The sequence below is a fragment of the Amphiura filiformis genome, chromosome 19 (assembly GCF_039555335.1).
Source record: "Amphiura filiformis chromosome 19, Afil_fr2py, whole genome shotgun sequence".
Taxonomy (NCBI): Eukaryota; Metazoa; Echinodermata; class Ophiuroidea; order Amphilepidida; family Amphiuridae; genus Amphiura; species Amphiura filiformis.
This window is the reverse complement of record NC_092646.1, coordinates 33,247,193-33,270,607: the sequence shown is the minus strand read 5'-3', so window position 1 is coordinate 33,270,607 and position 23,415 is coordinate 33,247,193. Positions and strand designations below refer to the sequence as shown.

General features: G+C 41.3%; 1 protein-coding gene across 1 annotated transcript; it reads right to left on the bottom strand.

Annotated features, from left to right (window-relative positions):
- Positions 1–303: 303 nt before the first annotated feature.
- LOC140140514 (uncharacterized) lies at positions 304–9,017 on the bottom strand. The gene is made up of 2 exons (XM_072162273.1): positions 8,920–9,017; positions 304–6,700 (listed from the first exon to the last, which is right to left on the bottom strand). The coding sequence occupies exons 1-2, from the start codon at positions 8,955–8,957 to the stop codon at positions 2,041–2,043; spliced, it is 4,698 nt and encodes a 1,565-aa protein (XP_072018374.1). The 5' UTR covers positions 8,958–9,017; the 3' UTR covers positions 304–2,040.
- Between the last annotated feature and the right edge of the window lie 14,398 nt (positions 9,018–23,415).

The following is a 23,415-nucleotide window of genomic DNA, read 5'->3' as shown; positions in this document are numbered from 1 at the left end:
GGGGGGGGGCTTTGGGGGCGCCAGCCCCCCGGGGTAAAAGCAGGGGGCGGCCAAAATGAAGGGGCGGCCAAGAGGGGCGGAAGAAGGGGCGGCAAAAAGAATTGGTAAATAAAAAAGGGCGGAAAATTTTGATAAAGCCACGGTACGCCACTGATGATCCTCGAAAAAAGTCCTTGGAACACTTTAGGCATCTTTAATAAATCAAATCAAATGTGTATTTCTAATGTGGATAAAAATGTTCAATATTGGAAGAAAGCTGGGCCTTCAATTAACAATTTTCCCTTCCCAGCCTCCCTTCCCAGCCTCCCCCCATCATTCAACATTGCGACATTTTGGAAACACACTGAACACATTTGCACGTCTCAACATTGTACGGGGGATTCATTTTCCCTAAAGATGCTTAAATGTTTGAAGACTTTTTTCGAGGATTGTAGGCCCTAATCCTAAAATGCCATACGCTGTCCATTTGACCCTTTTTGGACTAATGACACTTCAGACAAACAGGTTTTCCCGCAAACTTTATGACGGATGGCCAGAAATAATCCATTCTATCAAACTCAGGACAAGATGTGGTCCGATTTTTTATGTTCTTTTTTTATCTTAGATTGAGCCTTACCATTAAAATAATGTTTCAAATTTTGAGTTGTATTGCTCCAGTGGTTTTTGGTACAAGCAGCAAAAACATGTATAACAATGCCTTATAGGATAGTATACACTTTAGGTGTGGTTACCAGAAATCACTACGTTTTTGTTCACACCATTTAAACGAAAAATATAGCGGGCATTAAATTTCACTGGGATGATGAGAAAAATGAGCTTTCTTCCGATACCAAAATCTCAATTTTGATGAAGAAAAATGGGGGATGAGGCTGTCGATCCAGTAGTCAAGGACCATTAAATCAAATTGTGCAATCAGGCTAAAGTCTGCAATATTGAAACTGAGATATAGGCAAAAATGAGGAGAAAAAAACACCCCAAAACGATAAATAACATAAGAAAATGGATAAATAAAAGGTTCGTTACTTTGCAACCAAGTATTCAAGAGACCTGGGGATTCAACAATGAAGTGTAGGTACTGAGCAAGTTACAGTTTGTCCACTCTGAAGTACAAAGTGACAACTCGCGCGTATACAGCGCGTAAACAGTGTGTAGTGCAGTTCGTAAAGCGTTGGACTTTGTACAGGTTCATGTTTTCAAAAGTGCTTGATAGTAAGCTGCACATATGCTAACTATCGAGTTTTTACGGTATGGCTTACCACAAATCCCCCTTGAGACACCAACCAATTACATTGTAACAGTCCTCTTGGAATACAAGGTCAGTGACCATTGACTAGTCATGTTGTATACACATACATGTATGTAATACAAGATAGAGAAGTGATCATTTGACATTTGATGGCTTACACATATGCATGTGCTAGGGCTATGCCAGCTATGAATCTGGCCATGAGGACCATATAATCAATTACCCTAGGATCAATTTGTAATTTTGCCCCATTTCTGCTTAGATCGAGTGACCAGGGTATACTATTGGGGCAGCCCTTTTCAGGCATTTTGGTGGGTATTTTGCCTTTCACAATTCATATTACGCACCATGCTATAATTGAAGACAAAAAGACTAGTTTGACATCAGCTGTCATTCAAACTCAAGCACTGTTTGTTTACAAGTTTTGTGATGATGATCGCTAAGTGTGGCGGTAAAACAGGGTGCCTTATGGTTAATTTTGCACCTTCAAACATACAAACCATCTCAAAAGTTCTGTCTTTATGGTAGGAAACTTTCTTTCCCGAAGGCACCATTTCAACAATGCTTAGTAAAAGTTGCATTTTGCCTTGTAAAAGGACGTAATTTTTTGCCAATTTTTGCGATTCCTTTTCTCCGATCTGCACCAGACGAATCGATCTTCCTTTTACACGCTATTGCCCAATCAAGGGTCATTGGGAGTTTGATTGACACAGACGTCAGACGCAAACTAGTCCTTTCAATTCTGTCTTTAAATATAATCATACAACTAAATTAGTCTCATCTATTTTTTGCTGTCATCTTTGTGGGTATGTTTCATGCGACATCAACGAATACCTACGTTCAAAGCTTTTGCCGCATACATGACACGTAAACTCTTCCTTCTCGTCATGGGTTTTCATGTGCGATGTGAATACAGACTTTGAGACAAAATGTTTGCCACATGTAGGACATAAATAAGGCTCATCTTTTTCATCTTTGTGGTTGTGCTTTATGTGCGACATCAATGAATACCTATGCACAAAGCCCTTGCCACACAAAGTACACAAATAGTCTTTCTTTCCGTCATGGGTTCTAATGTGCGATTTGAGTCCAGAATGTGAGGAAATACGTTTACCACATACAGGACATAAATAAGGCTTCTCTTTTGAATGCATTTTCATCATGTGGACATCCATAGAGTCCCTCCTTCGGAAATATATATCACATTCCTGACATTTAAAACTTGTACAATCTTTTTTCAGATGCTGGCTTCGATCACTTTCTTCCAAAAACTTCTTTCTACATTTGGTACACTTAAATATGCTTCCACCTGTATGCTCTTCCCGTGTATGAATATCCATGCTATACTGTGATGGAAATCGTTTGCCACATTCATCACATTTACATTTATCACGTTTCGGATGCTTCTCATCATTGCGTATTTGACGCAAGTGCTTCAGTAACTTTTCGCGACTTCCATATGTTCTACAACAATGGTGACATTTCAGAGCTACCGTATCATCAACGTGACTCGTCCGATGTTGTGTCAGCTCATCTCTGGACGAGAAATTGTCTCCGCACTGTATACATTGAAACGGAGTCGCGCCGCCATGCACTTTCATATGCAGTTTCAGATGGAATTTCCGTGGGAACTTCTTGTCGCAGTACATGCACGTTACATATTCATGATGCTTAAACTCATACTGATGCCGATTCAACAATTTGAAAGATTTGAATTTCTGATTACATTTGCCGCATTCATGAAATTGTTTCTTCTTGGGCCACTTCTTTTTCTGAATACCTTTTAGACTATGATACATAAATATCGGGATATATGCTTGTCTTGCATCATTTTGAATTACGATGCACTTGCAATGTGTTTTTCTATGGTTAACAAGATCATCTTGGCTCGAAAAACCTTCATCACAAAACAAACATACATGTTTTTTTGGTACGTTGCGTGCTGGCACTGCCTCATCAGGACCAATATCATCATCCTTGTTTGTTGTACTCAAACATGGCTCTCCTGTTATGTCTTTGTGTAGACAAGTTTTGCTGTGGTCAAGAGAATCCTCTTGGTTAGAAAACCCCTCACCACAGACCAAACATACATGAATGACCAGTTTGCTGCCCAAGTAACGTTTATCAGGATTGTTTTTAGTATCATCATTACTGTCTGTTGTGCTTGTTTGATCTTGTTTACTAAGACACGATTCCCGGGTTTTGTCTTCGAGATGGGTGTGGTTAAGAAAATCTTCTTCTGTAGGAAAACCCTTAGCACAAACCAAACACACTGTCACCTTCATTGATTTGCCATATACAAGAGGACGATCATCTTTGTTGCTTGATGATACCTTGTTGTTCACGCATGATTTTTGCTTTTGCAAATGGCTTACAAAATCGTTCTTGCTGACGCATGGTTTTTGCTTTTGCAAGTGGCTTACAAAATCTTTGTGGTTGCTTGATGACACCGTGTTGCTCACAACTTGTTTTTGCTTTTGCAAGTGGCTTAGAAAATCATCTTTGTTGCTTGATGATACCGTGTTGCTCACAACTTGTTTTTGCTTTTGCAAGTGGCTTACAAAATCATCTTTGTTGCTTGATGATACCTTGTTGCTCACAACTTGTTTTTGCTTTTGCAAGTGGCTTACAAAATCATCTTTGTTGCTTGATGATACCGTGTTGCTCACAACTTGTTTTTGCTTTTGCAAGTGGCTTACAAAATCATCTTTGTTGCTTGATGATAGCGTGTTGCTCACAACTTGTTTTTGCTTTTGTAAGTGGCTTACAAAATCATCTTTGTTGCTTGATGATACCGTGTTGATCACACTTGGTTTTTGTTTTTGAAAGTGGCTTACAAATTCGTCTTTGTTGCTTGATGATACCGTGTTGCTCACAAATGGTTTTGGTTTTGGAAAGTGGCTTACAAAATTGTCTTTGTTGCTTGATGATACCGTGTTGCTCACAAATGGTTTTGGTTTTTGCAAGTGGCTTAGAGCATGGCAGCTGCTATCTTGGTTGCGTATAAAAGTTTGACAATGACCACACCAAGTTGACCAATGTTGGGAGTGAATCGGGGTATGATTTTGAAGATCCTGTTTGCTTTTGAAAATGCTGCTACAAAAACCACACTGAAATTTTGGCACTAAAGGTTTATAAGGACTTTTTCTACTCTCCTCATTGTTGCTTGAAGTAGCATTGTTGCTTAAAGATGCATTGTTGCTTGAAGAAGCATTGTTGCTTAAAGATGCATTGTTGCTTGAAGAAGCATTGTTGCTTGAAGAAGCATTGTTGCTTGAAGAAGCATTGTTGCTTGAAGAAGCATTATTGCTTAAAGAAGCATTATTGCTTAAAGAAGCATTGTTGCTTGAAGAAGCATTGTTGCTTGAAGAAGCATTGTTGCTTGAAGAAGCATTGTTGCTTGAAGCAGCATTGTTGCTTAAAGGTGCATTGTTGCTTGAAGCAGCATTGTTGCTTGAAGAGGCATTATTGCTTGAAGAGGCATTATTGCTTGAAGAGGCATTGTTGCTTGTAGAAGCATTGTTGCTTGAAGAATCATTGTTGCTTGAAGAATCATTGTTGCTTGAAGAAGCATTGTTGCTTGAAGAAGCGTTGTTGCTTGAAGAAGCATTGTTGCTTAAAGAAGCATTGTTGGTCTCATGGTTTTTCACATGTCCGATACATTCCTCTTTGCTTTTGAAAAGCAGGCTGCACTGACCACACTTAAATTTAACCTTAACTTTGGGGTGAATTGTAGCCAAATGGTTGTTAAGAACACTTTCGCTCGATAATTTCTTGTTGCACAGATGACACCAATATTTACCATGTAGTTGCATGTGCTTAATGAGATCCTGTTTGTTCAGCTCATATTTGTCACACACAGCACACTTAAAAACACGCTTAAAACCACGCCTAGCATATTGAGAAGTACGCTTTACCACTTTGTTTTTTGTACCAGACTGACGTGTGTCGCTTGCTTCCTCTACAATTGCATGCGTTTTTCCATGTTCCTCTAGGGTGTCGTTTGATTCAAAACCCATGCCACATATACTGCAGCTGAACGGTGGATGCTGCATCATCCTATGTCTTGCGAAATCTGATGCCGTTGTAAAAAGCATCTCGCAACAATAATAGCGTAGCGTGTTGTTATTTCTCCCAGATTCAATGAAGGCACACAGTACTAACAAACCTTTCCTGGTATCCAGCCAGTTGCATTTGTGGCTATGGAACTTCATAAGTGAAAGAAAGCGCTGCCTACATGCATCACACTCAATTGATACCAGCCTGTGACGATACCACCGTGATGAATTAGGAGTACCGCTAACTTTATCTATAACTTTATCTATTACTTTGTGATCCGATAGGTCTTTTTTCGTTTCATAGCCCATTCCACATGTTCTACATATCCACTGGAGCAGTGAATGTTGACTATCCAAATGTCTGACAACATCTGCTATTGTTGGAAAAAACTTGTTGCAATGATCACATTTTGGTTGGAATTCAATTAGTTGATGAGTTCCATCATTGTGAGCATCCGAGATGTGATAATGCAACTCTGAGAGCATCAAGAAACGCTTCTTGCATTTATTGCACTCATACCTTATTTTAAAAGGAATTTCGGACGTTTCATCTGTTGTTTCTTGGATCTGATTTCCTGGAACAGTTTGTTTTCCTTTGACTCCGACTCCTACAGCATGAGTTAGTTGCCCTTCATTTTGGCTTCCTTTGACTCCGACAGCATGAGTTAGTTGCCTTTCATTTTGGCTTCCTTTGGCTCCTACAGCATGAGTTAGTGGCCCTTCATTTTGGCTTCCTTTGACTCCTACAGCATGAGTTAGTGGCCCTTCATTTTGGCTTCCTTGGACTCCTACAGCATGAGTTAGTGGCCCTTCATTTTGGCTTCCTTGGACTCCTACAGCATGAGTTAGTGGCCCTTCATTTTGGCTTCCTTGGACTCCTACAGCATGAGTTAGTGGCCCTTCATTTTGGCTTCCTTGGACTCCTACAGCATGAGTTAGTGGCCCTTCATTTTGGCTTCCTTGGACTCCTACAGCATGAGTTAGTGGCCCTTCATTTTGGCTTCCTTTGACTCCTACAGCATGAGTTAGTTGCCTTTCATTTTGGCTTCCTTTGGCTCCTACAGCATGAGTTAGTGGCCTTTCATTTTGGCTTCCTTGGACTCCTACAGCATGAGTTAGTGGCCCTTCATTTTGGCTTCCTTGGACTCCTACAGCATGAGTTAGTGGCCCTTCATTTTGGCTTCCTTGGACTCCTACAGCATGAGTAAGTTGCCCTTCATTTTGACCTGGGCATAGTTTGATACATTTACCCACTGTAGAAAGTCTACTTCTCCATTTGCAATGTCTTCGTACATGCCTCCTATACCTTTCAAAATGTGGCCACCATCTTAAGCAATACCTGCATCTGAAGGGTTGAAGTATTTTCCTGGTGATTTGAGATGCAGATGCTTGGAGTCTGTGAGGAAACCGAAAACAAAAATGAAAATGTGTTACCAAATCATCTGTGGGAAGAGGGGGAGGAAGGGAGGAGAGAGTACGACTGTGAATATGTTTGTACATAACACCAGAAATCAAGGGCAGATACATATTAATGCGTAAAATAGCTACTATCGAGTCCAGAAAGATACAGCACTAAGTTTTTCGGATTCAAAAAATCAAAACATTATCCTGTTTTGCCAAATGAAATGGCTAAATCATAATCCTTTAGTTAAAGCCATATTATAACATTTTCAAACAAAATAGATTAGCATTTCTTTGCCATAAAATGTTAGCTTTTACTGTCAGATACATGTATATCCCTTTTATTTTTGAGCCGAACAATTACGGCAAAGCAAAGAAAATTTGAATTTACTACCAGTGCACATGTCGCCAATACGTACCACTCCTTCGGTCATGTTGTGGTACGACCCTTTGTTGTGTATATCACCGTCCTGCACGCCATGTACGTACTGTGTGTTATGAACATTGTGTATGCATTCGACTAATAATTCCATCATAATAATAAAGCGCCAAATCCGGCATTTTATTCAAAATCTCGGATTTTGACAAAACTACAGCACCTAGAGTCTTGATTTTTGCAGGGTATATTGGTTTAATAAAGTACAATTTAATCGTGTATAAAAGGAATTTTAAAAATTCAGTGAGGGCGTCTTCCTCAGCAAATGTTATAATATGGCTTTAAGACTAACTGGCAAATTATAATATTTTTGCAATTTGAAGAAAATTTAAATAAAACGTGCAATTTTGCATGATTTGTTACAATTTAAAGGACAGTCAATGTCAGGGTTTAAAAAATATATATTATCCACTCAATATTGATCAAAATCTATAAATCCTATTTTACTCATATCTTCTACAATCTACATTCATCCGTAAATTAACCCAGCCTGTCATTTGGACTCACAAATGTGCCGGCCACCTTCCAGTGACTTATGAGCTCAGTTTCAGTCCTTTTCCAGATTTTTCAAAACTTTTTTTTTCATTATCAATAACTTGGATATATCGATTTTCTTAAGGGATCCAAAATGAGAGTTTATTACGTTTCGACAGTATTTTTTGTGGGACATGAGAACACCTCAGACCTATCGAATTGCATTCTGAATACGAAGCATGTCTTTCTGATATCAAATAATTTTCATTTTTAAAAATCACAATATAATACAAATTTTATGACAAATTATAAAAATTTGATATTTTTCAAATTTTGATATATAACAGTCCTCGAAGTAAATTATATAAATCTAATGATATATTTCTTAAAGTGTATGTAGCGGGGAGGAAAAGCCGACGGTCAGTTGAAAATTTTGACCTTTCATATTGAAGATATGGATTTTTTCCCAAAAAGACCTATTTTTTTTGGTGTTTTGGGAAAAAATCCATATCTTCAATACGAAAGGTCAAAATTTTCAATTGATCATCGGCTTTTCATCCCACCTACATACACTTTAAGTATAAATCATCAGATTTATAAAGTTTACTTCAAGTACTGTTGAATATCAAGAATATCAATTTTTAATGATTTGCCATAAAATGTGTATCAAATTGTGAATTTCAAAAATCAAAATTATTTGATATCAGAATGACATTCTTCGTATTCAGAATGTAATTCGATATGTCTGATGTGCTCTAATGTCCCAAAATAAATACTGTCCAAACGTTCATACCCCAGCCCTTAAGAAAGTGATATCAGCGATATTGATATTATTGGAGAGTTGATTTATTGATTATTTTCAATATATCGATAGTCTTTACTTTTAATAGACCATTTCAAATTAAGATCGGAAAAATTTGGTAAACCGTGGTATTTATTCAGTAAGCTAGGAGGTCAAATTGGCGGACAAGAAATGTGAAAAATATCACGAATCACTGTACCCTTTTGAGTAAAAATACATCTTACTCAGCCAAAATCAAGTCATGGGTTATCGCTACAAATATTTTTGAAAGGTATCAAACTAAAACGTTTGCTATTTGGTACTTCACAATATGACGGTAATGAAAAGAAAATGCGCGCTACGGGAACAAACTTGTTTTTGTTTTTTGGCCTAAACATCAAAATGTCCTTAACTTCTTGGAAACTGCAGAAATTGTGAACAAATTTAAATGTAAGGAACGTAGCACATAATAGCCAGGGGTGCATTGGCTGCCCTCTGGTGGGGTTCATGAATAGCAACCTACCTAATTTGACTTCCCGGCATTCTGTACTTGGCTTTCATGATTGGTTTACTTGTTGGTAATATTTAATGGGCTGGTGCTCATCCTTGCTGTTACCTGAAGAACAGAAAATGAACAGCAAAATAGAGTAATGCGATGAAGCAAAAATATTCTGTACAACATTTGTTTGACAAACTGCTTAGATTTGATCAGTGACCATATGTGACAGTTTGATCATGTGTGACCCGTTCTGACAAAACCAGGAACAAGTCATATATTATGACATTTCATGATTGGAATAAAAATGTGAGCACTGGACAGTAAGATATATATAATACCAAATTATATGAATAGCCTCGTTACTCTTCAAGATATGGATACTTTTGCAAAGTTTTTGTCCTTGATATTTTTGCCAAATTGCTATTCTGAGCAATGGGCCAATTTATTTATTTATTTATTCTTTCTTTATTGAGGGTTATACTGCTTTTCAAGCAGGCCCTCATTGTATACATGTTATACTTATAGCTCAACAAAATACATTACGATACACAATATTTACAAAATATCATACAGTATGTACAATGTATTTAGAATACTAGTGCACCTGCAGCTGTGAGAGCCCTGATGCTGTGAGAGCACTGGCGGCACCAGCTGCATGATAGAGATACTTTTTGACCCCAGATGACCTTTGAACTTGGATGACCTCGATGTAACTTTTTCATGCTCCCTCATATTAAGTTTAAGCACAATAGGGCAAACTTTAAATGTAGCCCCTAGATGACCTTTGACCTCAATTTTGTTTTGCGCATATATTCCCCTCATATCAAGGATTCCACCCACCAAGTTTGAGCCCGATAGGACAAAGTTTGAAATCCATGACCTTTGACCTTTAACCTCGGATGACCTCCATATAATGTTTTTCATGCTCCCCTCATACAAAGGTTTCGACCCACCAAGTTTGAGCCCGATTGGACAAAGATTGAAATTTGACCCCTCAGTAATGACCTTTGACCTCGGTCGACCTCGATTTTATTTCGCGCATTATATTCCCCTCCTATCAATGATCCCACCCACCAAGTTTGGGCCCGATCGGACACACATCTAACGGCTATTATTTTAGTAGTACTAGTGCACCTGCGGCTGTGAGAGCCCAGATGCTGTGAGTGCACTGGCATGATAGCGATACCAGCTACTACAGTATTTCTTTGAAAGCAAAATATTGTCCCTTGTGGTCTCTGGCAATGCTCCAGGAATGAATGAATGAATGACCTATTCACCCATAATTTTCACCATGCTGCTTGGGCAATTTGAGCCCGATTGGACAAAGATTGAAATTTGACCCCTCAGTAATGACCTTTGACCTCGGTCGACCTCGATTTTATTTCGCGCATTATATTCCCCTCCTATCAATGATCCCACCCACCAAGTTTGGGCCCGATCGGACAAAGTTTGAAATTTTGACCTTTGACCTTGACCTCCGATGACCTTCAAAACTACCCGGTAAACAGCGCACGCCCGGTACCCATCTATGTCTGAAATATCGGAACAATGCGTCGAAGCGCGGCGGAACGCATAGCCGGACACACAGACACACATCTAACGGCTATTATTTTAGTAGTACTAGTGCACCTGCGGCTGTGAGAGCCCAGATGCTGTGAGTGCACTGGCATGATAGCGATACTGTTTGACCCCAGATGACCTTTGACCTATCAAGTTTAAGCCCAATAGGGCAAAGTTTAAATTAGCCCCTACATGACCTTTGACCTCGGTTGACCTCAATTTTGTTTTTTGCATATATTCCCCTCCTATCGAGGATTGCACCCACCACGTTTGAACCCGATAGGACAAAGTTTGAAATCCATGACCTTTGACCTTTGACCTCGGATGACCTCCATATAATATTTTTCATGCTCCCCTCATACGAAGGTTTCGACCCACCAAGTTTGAGCCCGATCGGACAAAGTTTGAAATTTGACCCCTCCTTAATGACCTTTGACCTCGGTTGACCTCGATTTTATTTCGTGCATTATATTCCCCTCCTATCAAGGATTCCACCCACCAAGTTTGGGCCCGATCGGACAAAGTTTGAAATTTTGACCTTTGACCTTGACCTCCGATGACCTTGAAACTACCGGTAAACAGCGCACGCCCGATACCCATCTATGTGTGAAATATCGGAATGATGCGTCGAAGCGCGGCGGAATGCATAGCCGGACAGACACACACACAGACACACATCTAACGGCTATTATTTTAGTAGTACTAGTGCACCTGCAGCTGTGAGAGCCCTGATGCTGTGAGAGCACTGGCATGATAGCCATACTGTTTGACCCCAGATGACCTTGGTGTAATTTTTTCATGCTCCCCTCATACGAAGGATTCCACCTATCAAGTTTAAGCTCAATAGGGCAAAGTTTAAATTTAGCCCCTACATGACCTTTGACCTCGGTTGACCTCAATTTTGTTTTGCACATATATTCCCCTCAGTATCAAGGATTCCACCCACCAAGTTTGAGCCCGATAGGACAAAGTTTGAAATCCATGACCTTTGACCTTTAACCTCGGATGACCTCCATATGTTTTTCATGCTCCCCTCATACGAAGGTTTCAACCCACCAAGTTTGAGCCCGATCGGGCAAAGTTAAAAATTTGACCCCTCCGTAATGACCTTTGACCTCGGTTGACCTCGATTTTATTTCACGCATTATATTCCCCTCGTATCAAGGATCCCACCCACCAAGTTTGGGCCCGATCGGACAAAGTTTGAAATTTTGACCTTTGACCTTGACCTCCGATGACCTTGAAAACCACATGGCCAACATGCTTTTCCCAATACCTATCTATATCCAAAATTTCAGCACGATGCGTTGAAGTGCGGCGAAACGCATAGCCGGACAGACAGATAGATACACAGATAGAGATCGCTTATTATTTTATTAGTACTAGTGCACCTGCAGCTGTGAGAGCCCAGATGCTGTGAGAGCACTGACATGATAGCGATACTGTTTGGCCCCAGAAGACCTTTGAACTCGGATGACCTTGGTGCAATTTTTTCATGCTCCCTCAGTCATCTGAAGGATTCCACCTATCAAGTTTAAGCCCAATAGGGCAAAGTTTAAATTTAGCCCCTACATGACCTTTGACCTCAATTTTGTTTTATGTATATATTCCCTCGTATCAAGGATTGCACCCACCAAGTTTGAACCCGATAGGACAAAGTTTGAAATCCATGACCTTTGACCTCGGATGACCTCCATATAATGTTTTTCATGCTCCCCTCATACGAAGGTTTTGACCCACCAAGTTTGAGCCCGATCGGACAAAGTTTGAAATTTGACCCCCTCCGTAATGACCTTTGACCTCGGTTGACCTCGATTTTATTTTGGTCATATATTCCCCTCGTATCAAGGATTCCACCCACCAAGTTTGAGCCCGATCGGACAAAGTTTGAAATCCATGACCTTTGACCTTGACCTCCGAGGCTCCGATGACCTTTAAAACTACCCGATAAACAGCGCCCTCCCAGTACCCATCTATATCTGAAATATTGGAACGATGCGTTGAAGCGCGGCGAAACGCATAGCCGGACAGACGGACGGACAGACAGACAGAGCTTACGATATATGAGGATCCTGAAGCTGTGACAGCACCAACAGTATGATCAGTGATAGCATACTGTTTGAAGGTTTATAGCAGCAATTTCAAACATATTGGGAAATCCCCCGTATTCCTATTCCTACACGGTTGCTTCCAGTAGGGAGCCTTGTGTGCTACCTGCAGCTACCAGCTACTACAGTATTTCTTTGAAAGCAAAATATTGTCCCTTGTGGTCTCTGGCAATGCTCCAGGAATGAATGAATGACCTATTCACCCATAATTTTCACCATGCTGCTTGGGCAACTTGAGACATGTTGGGAATCGTCTATTGGATTCTTTTTATCCATTTGTTTGTTATCCACTTAAGGTATTTTTCCCCCTAGATGACCTTTGACCTCGAGGGGCCCTTCGAAAAACACCCGGTCAACATGCTTTTTCGGTCACCTATCCATATCCGAAATTTATTTCGATGCGTTGTAGCACGTGAAACGCATAGCCGGACAGACAGAGCTTACGATTTTAGTAGACTAGTGCACCTGCGGCTGTGAGAGCCCAGATGCTGTGAGAGCACTGGCATGATAGCGATACTGTTTGACCCCAGATGACCTTTGAACTCGTATGACCTTGGTGTAATTTTTTCATGCTCCCTCAGTCATCTGAAGGATTCCACCTATCAAGTTTAAGCCCAATAGGGCAAAGTTTAAATTTAGCCCCTACATGACCTTTGACCTGGGTTGACCTCAATTTTATTTTGCGCATATATTCCCCTCGTATCAAGGATTGCACCCACCAAGTTTGAACCCGATAGGACAAAGTTTGAAATCTTTGACCTTTGACCTCGGAAGACCTCCATATGTTTTTCATGCTCCCCTCATACGAAGGTTTCGACCCACCAAGTTTGAGCCCGATCGGACAAAGTTTGAAATTTGACCCCTCCGTAATGACCTTTGACCTCGGTTGACCTCGATTTTATTTCGCGCATTATATTCCCCTTCTATCAAGGATTCCACCCACCAAGTTTGGGCCCGATCGGACAAAGTTTGAAATTTTGACCTTTGACCTTGACCTCCGATGACCTTCAAAACTACATGACCAACATGCTTTTCCTGATACCTATCTATATGCGAAATTTCAGCGCGATGCGTCGAAGCACGGCGAAACGCATAGCCGGACAGACAGATAGACAGACAGATAGACAGACAGATAGAGACCGCTTATTATTTTATTAGTACTAGTGCACCTGCGGCGGTGAGAGCCCAGATGCTGTGAGAGCACTGGCATGATAGCGATACTGTTTGACCCCAGATGACCTTTGACCTATCAAGTTTAAGCCCAATAGGGCAAAGTTAAAATTTAGCCCCTACATGACCTTTGACCTCGGTTGACCTCAATTTTGTTTTGCGCATAAATTCCCCTCGTATCAAGGATTGCACCCACCACGTTTGAACCCGATAGGACAAAGTTTGAAATCCATGACCTTTGACCTTTGACCTCAGATGACCTCCATATGTTTTTCATGCTCCCCTCATACGAAGGTTTCGACCCGCCAAGTTTGAGCCCGATCGGACAAAGTTTGAAATTTGACCTCTCCGTAATGACCTTTGACCTCAGTCGACCTCGATTTTATTTTGGGCATATATTCCCCTCGTATCAAGGATCCCACCCACCAAGTTTGGGCCCAATCGGACAAAGTTTGAAATTTTGACCTTTGACCTTGACCTCCGATGACCTTCAAAACCACATGGCCAACATGCTGTTCCCGATACCTATCTATATGCGAAATTTCAGCGCGATGCGTCGAAGCACGGGAGCCGGACAGACAGATAGACAGAGACCGCTTATTATTTTATTAGTACTAGTGCACCTGCGGCTGTGAGAGCACAGATGCTGTGAGAGCACTGGCATATGATAGCGATACTGTTTGACCGCAGATGACCTTTCAACTCGGATGACCTTGGTGCAATTTTTTTCATGCTCCCCTCAGTCATACGAAGGATTCCACCTATCAAGTTTAAGCCCAATAGGGCAAAGTTTAAATTTAGCCCCTACATGACCTTTGACCTCGGTTGACCTCAATTTTGTTTTGCGCATATATTCCCCTCGTATCAAGGATTGCACCCACCAAGTTTGAACCCGATAGGACAAAGTTTGAAATCCATGACCTTTGACCTTTGACCTCGGATGACCTCCATGTTTTTCATGCTCCCCTCATACGAAGGTTTCGACCCACCAAGTTTGAGCCCGATCGGATAAAGTTTGAAATCCATGACCTTTGACCTTTGACCTCGGATGACCTCCATATAATGTTTTTCATGCTCTCCTGATACGAAGGATTCCAACCACCAAGTTTGAGCCCGATCGGACAAAGTTTGAAATTTGACCCTCCGTAATGACCTTTGACCTCGGTTGACCTCGATTTAATTTCGGGCATATAATCCCCTCGTATCAAGGATTCCAGCCACCAAGTTTGGGCCCGATCGGCCAAAGTTCGGCCATCGGTCAAAATTTTGACCTTTGACCTTGACCTGCAATGACCTCCCGATGACCTTCAAAACCACACGGTCAACATGCTTTTCCTGGCACCTACCCATGTCCCAAATATCGCATCGATGCGGCGAAGCGCGACAAAACGCATAGCCGGACACACAGACAGAGCTTATGATTATTATAGTATAGATAGATAGATTTTAGTATAGTAGATTGTGAATTCTAACTTGATCGATGATCTCATGTTGATGCTCAGAAGAGAATGCTGATCCAAGGAATTTGTATTTCTTGGTTCAATAGACCTATGTCACAATCAGCAGCAATATTTCTCTTCTAACTTGATCGATGATGTCATGTTGATGCTCAGAAATATGCTGATCCAGGCAATTTGTATTTCTTGGTTCAATAGACCTATGTCACAATCAGCAGCAATATTTCTCTTCTAACTTGATTGATGATCTCATGTTGATGCTCAGAAGAGAATGCTGATCCAAGCAATCTGTATTTTTGTATCTTATCTTAGTCATATGTTTTAATTAATATTACATTATGTCCAATGAAAAACTTTTGTGCCAAATCAGCTCTCACTGTGTAAAACTGTGTTGTAATATGACCACTCTGTAATTTGGGGTTTTCTGGTGGGATTTTATTTGGGCATATATTCCCCTCGCACCAAGGATTCCACCCACCAAGTTTGAGCCCGATCGGACACAGTTTGAAATTTGACCCCTCCGTAATGACCTTTGACCTCGGTTGACCTCAATTTTATTTCGGGCATATATTCCCCTCGCACCAAGGATTCCACCCACCAAGTTTGAGCCCGATCGGACAAAGTTTGAAATTTGACCCCTCCGTAATGACCTTTGACCTCGATTTTATTTAGGGCATATATTCCCCTCGCACCAAGGATTCCACCCACCAAGTTTGAGCCCGATCGGACACAGTTTGAAATTTGACCCCTCCGTAATGACCTTTGACCTCGGTTGACCTCAATTTTATTTCGGGCATATATTCCCCTCGCACCAAGGATTCCACCCACCAAGTTTGAGCCCGATCGGACAAAGTTTGAAATTTGACCCCTCCGTAATGACCTTTGACCTCGGTTGACCTCGATTTTATTTCGGGCATATATTCCCCTCGCACCAAGGATTCCACCCACCAAGTTTGAGCCCGATCGGACAAAGTTTGAAATTTGACCCCTCCGTAATGACCTTTGACCTCGGTTGACCTCGATTTTATTTCGGGCATATATTCCCCTCGCACCAAGGATTCCACCCACCAAGTTTGAGCCCGATCGGACAAAGTTTGAAATTTGACCCCTCAATAATGACCTTTGACTTCGGTTGACCTCGATTTTATTTGGGCATATATAGCCTCGTAGCAAGGATTCCACCTACCAAGTTTGGGCCCGATTGGACAAAGTTGAAAATTTGACCTTTGACCTTCGCACCAAGGATTCCACCCACCAAGTTTGAGCCCGATCGGACACAGTTTGAAATTTGACCCCTCCGTAATGACCTTTGACCTCGGTTGACCTCGATTTTATTTGGGCATATATTCCCCTCGCACCAAGGATTCCACCCACCAAGTTTGAGCCCGATCGGACAAAGTTTGAAATTTGACCCCTCCGTAATGACCTTTGACCTCGGTTGACCTCGATTTTATTTCGGGCATATATTCCCCTCGCACCAAGGATTCCACCCACCAAGTTTGAGCCCGATCGGACAAAGTTTGAAATTTGACCCCTCAATAATGACCTTTGACCTCGGTTGACCTCGATTTTATTTCGGGCATATACTCGCCTCGTAGCAAGGATTCCACCTACCAAGTTTGGGCCCGATTGGACAAAGTTGAAAATTTGACCTTTGACCTTGACCTCCGATGACCTTTAAAAGTAGCCCATAAACATGGAATGCCCGATACCTATCTATATCCGAAAAATCGGAACGATGCGTCGAAGCGCGGCGAAACGCATAGCCGGATAGACAGACAGACAGACAGAGCTCATTATTTTATTAGTACTAGTGCACCTGCAGCTGTGAGAGCCCTGACATGATAGCAATACTGTTTGACCCCAGATGACCTATGACCTGCGTGCAATTTTTTTCATGCTCCCCTCATACGAAGGATTCCACCTATCAAGTTTAAGCCCAATAGGGCAAAGTTGAAATTTAGCCCCTACATGACCTTTGACCTTGGTTGACCTCAATTTTGTTTTGCGCATATATTCCACTCGTATCAAGGATCCCACCCACCAAGTTTGAGCCCGATAGGACAAAGTTTGAAATCCATGACCTTTGACCTCGGATGACCTCCATATAATGTTTTTCATGCTCCCCTCATACAAAGGTTTCGACCCACCAAGTTTGAGCCCGATCGGACAAAGTTTGAAATTTGACCCCTCCGTAATGACCTTTGACCTCGGTCGACCTCGATTTTATTTTGTGCATTATATTCCCCTCCTATCAAGGATCCCACCCACCAAGTTTGGGCCCGATCGGACAAAGTTTGAAATTTTGACCTTTGACCTTGACCTCCGATGACCTTTAAAACCACATGGTTAACATGCTTTTCCCAATACCTATCCATATCCGAAATTTCGCTTGATGCGTCGAGCGCGTAAAGATAGCCGGACAGACAGACAGACAGATAGACAGAGACCGCTTATTATTTTAGTAGTACTAGTGCACCTGCGGCTGTGAGAGCCCTGATGCTGTGTGAGCACTTATTGGGGTATGGGCGCTTATTGGGGTATGGGCGCTTATTGGGGTATGGGCACTTATTGGGGTGTGGGCACTTATTGGCGTAAGGGCGCTTATAGAATTCATTGGCAGCAAGTTTGGGCCCGATCGGACAAAGTTTGAAATGTACAAATCATTTGCAGCAATGCATTCTGGGTAGACATTACAGTGCATTTCAAATTGGGCAGATAGCCAAAAGCTGAATGACACCCGCTTGGGCAGCTTGAAACTTGTTGTAGATTGTCTACTGGATGACCTCCATATAATGTTTTTCATGCTCCCCTCATACAAAGGTTTCGACCCACCAAGTTTGAGCCCGATCGGACAAAGTTTGAAATTTGACCCCTCCGTAATGACCTTTGACCTCGGTCGACCTCGATTTTATTTAGGTGCATTATATTCCCCTCCTATCAAGGATCCCACCCACCAAGTTTGGGCCCGATCGGACAAAGTTTGAAATTTTGACCTTTGACCTTGACCTCCGATGACCTTTAAAACCACATGGTTAACATGCTTTTCCCAATACCTATCCATATCCGAAATTTCGACTTGATGCGTCAAGCGGCTAAACGCATAGCGGACAGACAGACAGACAGATAGACAGAGACCGCTTATTATTTTAGTAGTACTAGTGCACCTGCGGCTGTGAGAGCCCTGATGCTGTGTGAGCACTTATTGGGGTATGGGCGCTTATTGGGGTATGGGCGCTTATTGGGGTATGGGCACTTATTGGGGTGTGGGCACTTATTGGCGTATGGGCGCTTATAGAATTCATTGGCAGCAAGTTTGGGCCCGATCGGACAAAGTTTGAAATGTACAAATCATTTGCAGCAATGCATTCTGGGTAGACATTACAGTGCATTTCAAATTGGGCAGATAGCCAAAAGCTGAATGACACCCGCTTGGGCAGCTTGAAACTTGTTGTAGATTGTCTACTGGATGACCTCCATATAATGTTTTTCATGCTCCCCTCATACAAAGGTTTCGACCCACCAAGTTTGAGCCCGATCGGACAAAGTTTGAAATTTGACCCCTCCGTAATGACCTTTGACCTCGGTCGACCTCGATTTTATTTCGTGCATTATATTCCCCTCCTATCAAGGATCCCACCCACCAAGTTTGGGCCCGATCGGACAAAGTTTGAAATTTTGACCTTTGACCTTGACCTCCGATGACCTTTAAAACCACATGGTTAACATGCTTTTCCCAATACCTATCCATATCCGAAATTTCGCTTGATGCGTCGAAGCCGCGTAAACGCATAGCCGGACAGACAGACAGACAGATAGACAGAGACCGCTTATTATTTTAGTAGTACTAGTGCACCTGCATGCTGTGAGAGCCCTGATGCTGTGTGAGCACTTATTGGGGTATGGGCGCTTATTGGGGTATGGGCGCTTATTGGGGTATGGGCACTTATTGGGGTGTGGGCACTTATTGGCGTATGGGCGCTTATAGAATTCATTGGCAGCAAGTTTGGGCCCGATCGGACAAAGTTTGAAATGTACAAATCATTTGCAGCAATGCATTCTGGGTAGACATTACAGTGCATTTCAAATTGGGCAGATAGCCAAAAGCTGAATGACACCCGCTTGGGCAGCTTGAAACTTGTTGTAGATTGTCTACTGGATTCTTTGTATCCACTTGCTGCTTTGTATCCACGTGGGGTATTTTCCCTCATTTGACCTTTGACCTTGACCTCCGATGACCTTGAAAACCACATGGCCAACATGCTTTTCCCGATACCTATCTATATCACGAAATTTGAGTAGCGATGCGTCAAGCACGGCGTAAACGCATAGCCGGACAGACAGATAGATAGACAGATAGACAGACAGATACAGCCCGCTTATTATTTTATTAGTAAAGACTAGTGCACCTGCAGCTGTGAGAGCCATGATGCTGTGAGAGCACTGGTTGACCTCAATTTTGTTTATGCATATATATTCCCTCGATCGAGGATTCCACCCACCAAGTTTGGCGCGAAGGACAAAGTTTGAAATCCATGACCTTTGACCTTTGACCTCGGATGACCTCCATATAATGTTTTTCATGCTCCCCTCATACGAAGGTTTGACCCACCAAGTTTGACCCCGATCGGACAAAGTTTGAAATTTGACCCCTCCGTAATGACCTTTGACCTCGGTCGACCTCGATTTCATTTCGGGCATATATTCGCCTCGTATCAAGGATGCCACCCACCAAGTTTGGGCCCGATCGGACAAAGTTTCAAATTTTGACCTTTGACCTTTGACCTTGACCTCCGATGACCTTGAAAACTACCCGGTAAACAGCGCACGCCCGGTACCCATATATGTCTGAAATATCGGAACCATGCGTGAGCGGCTAAACGCATAGCCGGACAGACACACAGACAGACACACACACATCTAACGGCTATTATTTTAGTAGTATAGATAGATAGATTAGATAGATAGATAGATATTACAAGTAAGTATAATGGTGTCATCAACTACAAGATAATTATAAATACCATGATTCAAAATACAGAAATACAATAATTATATTTATATACAAAAATCAAGCAAGCAAATGAACAAAATGTAGATTGAAATTGGCCTAAAGTCATATTTTCCATCTGAGCTCTTACTGTCGGTGGCAAAGAATTCCATGCATAGGCAATTAATGATGGGGGAGTACTTTTTTAGTAATACCAAAAAATGGTAGCTTATAGAATACTACACATACTTGCAGAAAAAATAGTATAATGACCTTTTTAAATGTTTTCTTTATTTTTTGAAAATTCCCTGTATTTCCATAACATTTTTTTAGCAAACAGGGAAGATGCTATAATACGGTAAATAAGTTTAATATCTACATTCTCTCACCAGATTTTTTTAGATTAAGTGGAGTTACTTTTTGAAAAATATTGTTTTTTAATTGTTGATCATAGGGAAATAGCACCCCCCCTAACAGTAGTGTAGCCAGTGGAAGTACCGGTACTCATTTTGGTCGTCGGTTCATATTAGTTGTGACTCATTAATCATAGGGAATAGGAAGTGGTATTTATTTTGTTTTATGTGAAAAAGTGGTATTTTTGTGTGTACACCATGCACCAGTCTACCGTAGACTAGAGTGGCAAGTTTTCTGTGATTTAAAACACTGAATTCCGCGATTTTCCGTGCGTGGTTTTAAATACTAAATTACGTGATTTAATTTCAATTCTGTGTTCACATTCGGGGTAAAAAGAAGTTACTTGTATTATCTTTTTAGTTGTTTTAAGCCTGATATCTTTGAAGACTGACTTCATTTTCATATTTCTACCTCACGTGACACAGAAAACTTGCCACTCTACCCTAGACAGACCTGGTGCCAAAAATATGTGATCATATGACTCAATTGTCATAGATACATTGTCTATGGGTACATATCTGAGCCTACAAGCAAGTTGGAGCAAATCAAACCATGATGGAGGAATAGGTGGCATCCAAAGTTGGGTAAGGGTGAAAATTTGCCGGGAGACCCTTTTTTCTGACCAATGGTTGACCATGTGGACAGTTAAAACATGAATTGAAATTTACAGCCATGAAACATACTAATAAGACCTACCTGGAAACAAAAATTCAGCTTATAGTTAGATGGCAGCTTGAAAATAGGGTGAAAAACCTGCTATTTCTTGTCTAAGGGTGTTGAATTCAGCAAAATTTGCTCAAACTTACTTGTGGGCTCAGTTATGTAGGCCTACCCATAGACAATGTATCTAAGACATTTGAGTAATATATAATCACATATTTTTGGCACCAGGGGACCCCCAAAATGACAAAATCACACTTCCGGTTGAATAAATGACCAACTTTGGGTGCTCGTAACCTGGGCTCGTAACTTTAAACGGAAAGCAGATACCGGTATCTGAAATTTAGAGTCAGATTCTGAAAATATGACATAAGGTTAGCTAGAATGCAACACTGCAGCTTTCTGTTCAGAACAAGAAGTTATGAGCTACCAAAGTTGGTAAAAATCACCAATGACACTCGCGAGTGCCAAAAAGGAGGGGGGGGGGGGGGTCTGGGTTAAACTTCAAACGACCATTTCTCAAAAACGACATGGCCTATGAGGCCAAATTTTTGTATGGGTTCATTGTGGCCACAAAAGATTACTCTGATGGAATTTCATCAAAATCGAAGTCACCTGGGGACCCCTGGTTGATTTGATATGATATAAGTAAATTGTTTTCCTTGCTTTGTTTATGGTCACGGCCACAATGCTTTGTGGGTAAGAATGACATCATTCTGCTTAGAAGTCACGATTTTATAACGGTGGTTCATAACCGGCCAAGCTCAATAGATAAGAAGCTTAGCAAATCTTCTCCTTCTATTAATAGCTCGATGATGGAACGTTCCAAGCTCATAAAATAAAAATGCACAACAATCAAACCAGTGTAATAATAAGTAATATAAAGATGGTAAGCAATAAGCATGGGCCAAGAATGTCGATGATGATCATGATGATGACTTTGATGAGTTCTATAATCAAATTAAGTAATTCTTGGCCAAACTGGAACACTGACACTGTGAACGCTACGGTAGTCATGCTAGTGGCTCCGCCAGTGCTGTACGGTGCGACCATTTTAAGCGCATTGGCGACTAGATATTTTCTGATGCGACTAAATATTCAATCCCTGGCGCCAATGGCGCCCAACTGTTGAAGCTTTTAATCGCCAGCAAATGCAAAACATATATGTAACATAGCATTCAAGTGTATGAATGTATGCTATGAATATCCATTTATCATGATGTCTCGATGGGGACTTCCTGGAAAACATATAGGCCTACCTACACTGTACATGCTGTGTATGAAGTATGTAGCGTTCAATGGAAATATGTAGATTGAGTACAGCAGCTATGAACATTCAACACACGTGGCTGTTCAGTTGGCGCCTCAGATTTTTTACCTGGGAGCAAAATATGGGCGCCCAAATTTATAAAGTTAGGAGCCATTGGCGCCTCAATCAGTTTTTGCACCGTACAGCACTGGGCTCCGCGATAAACATGTACCGTATTCATTCCAATACGCGCCCAGGGCGCTTAACAAAGTCATTTTGGGTGGGCGCTTATTTTTTACCTGGTTTACCTAATTTTTCGTAAGGGGTGTTCATTAGAGACAAATTTATGTATGTTATAAAAGGGTCCTGAGACGTTCTAGTAGCTTTTCTGATGTAGAAAATGTATTGCAAGTTTACACAGGACTTGTAGTCCTCCAGCTATTTCACCGTATCGACGTCTATCTGTCACTTCAACACTGATGGTACCCTTTAGCAAATTGGAAATTTCCTGGGTGGGCGCTTATTGGGGCACGGGCGCTTATTGGAACGAATACGGTACATGAATATAGTAGGTATGCCAGGCAAACACATTTGCTAGTCAGCCAAATTCGCCGACAATGTCAATGCATTTTTACATAGAAATTTAAAACAACTGGCCGAAGAAAGAAACCTACATAAATATGTTTTCTATACTTCACTTGACCCAAATATATGATTTTTTATGGTGATAAGTCACTCGCACATGGAATTTTACAAGGATTTTGATAGCAGTTCCATTAAAAAAAGCTGCTATCATCATGAGATTAAGATCTAGAAACACCCCTGAAATGCCGTTTGGGGAATTTTGCTAGCTGAATCTTTTTGACATTGTTTGATGAAAGTCAATCTTTGACAAGATGTAACTTTGCTACG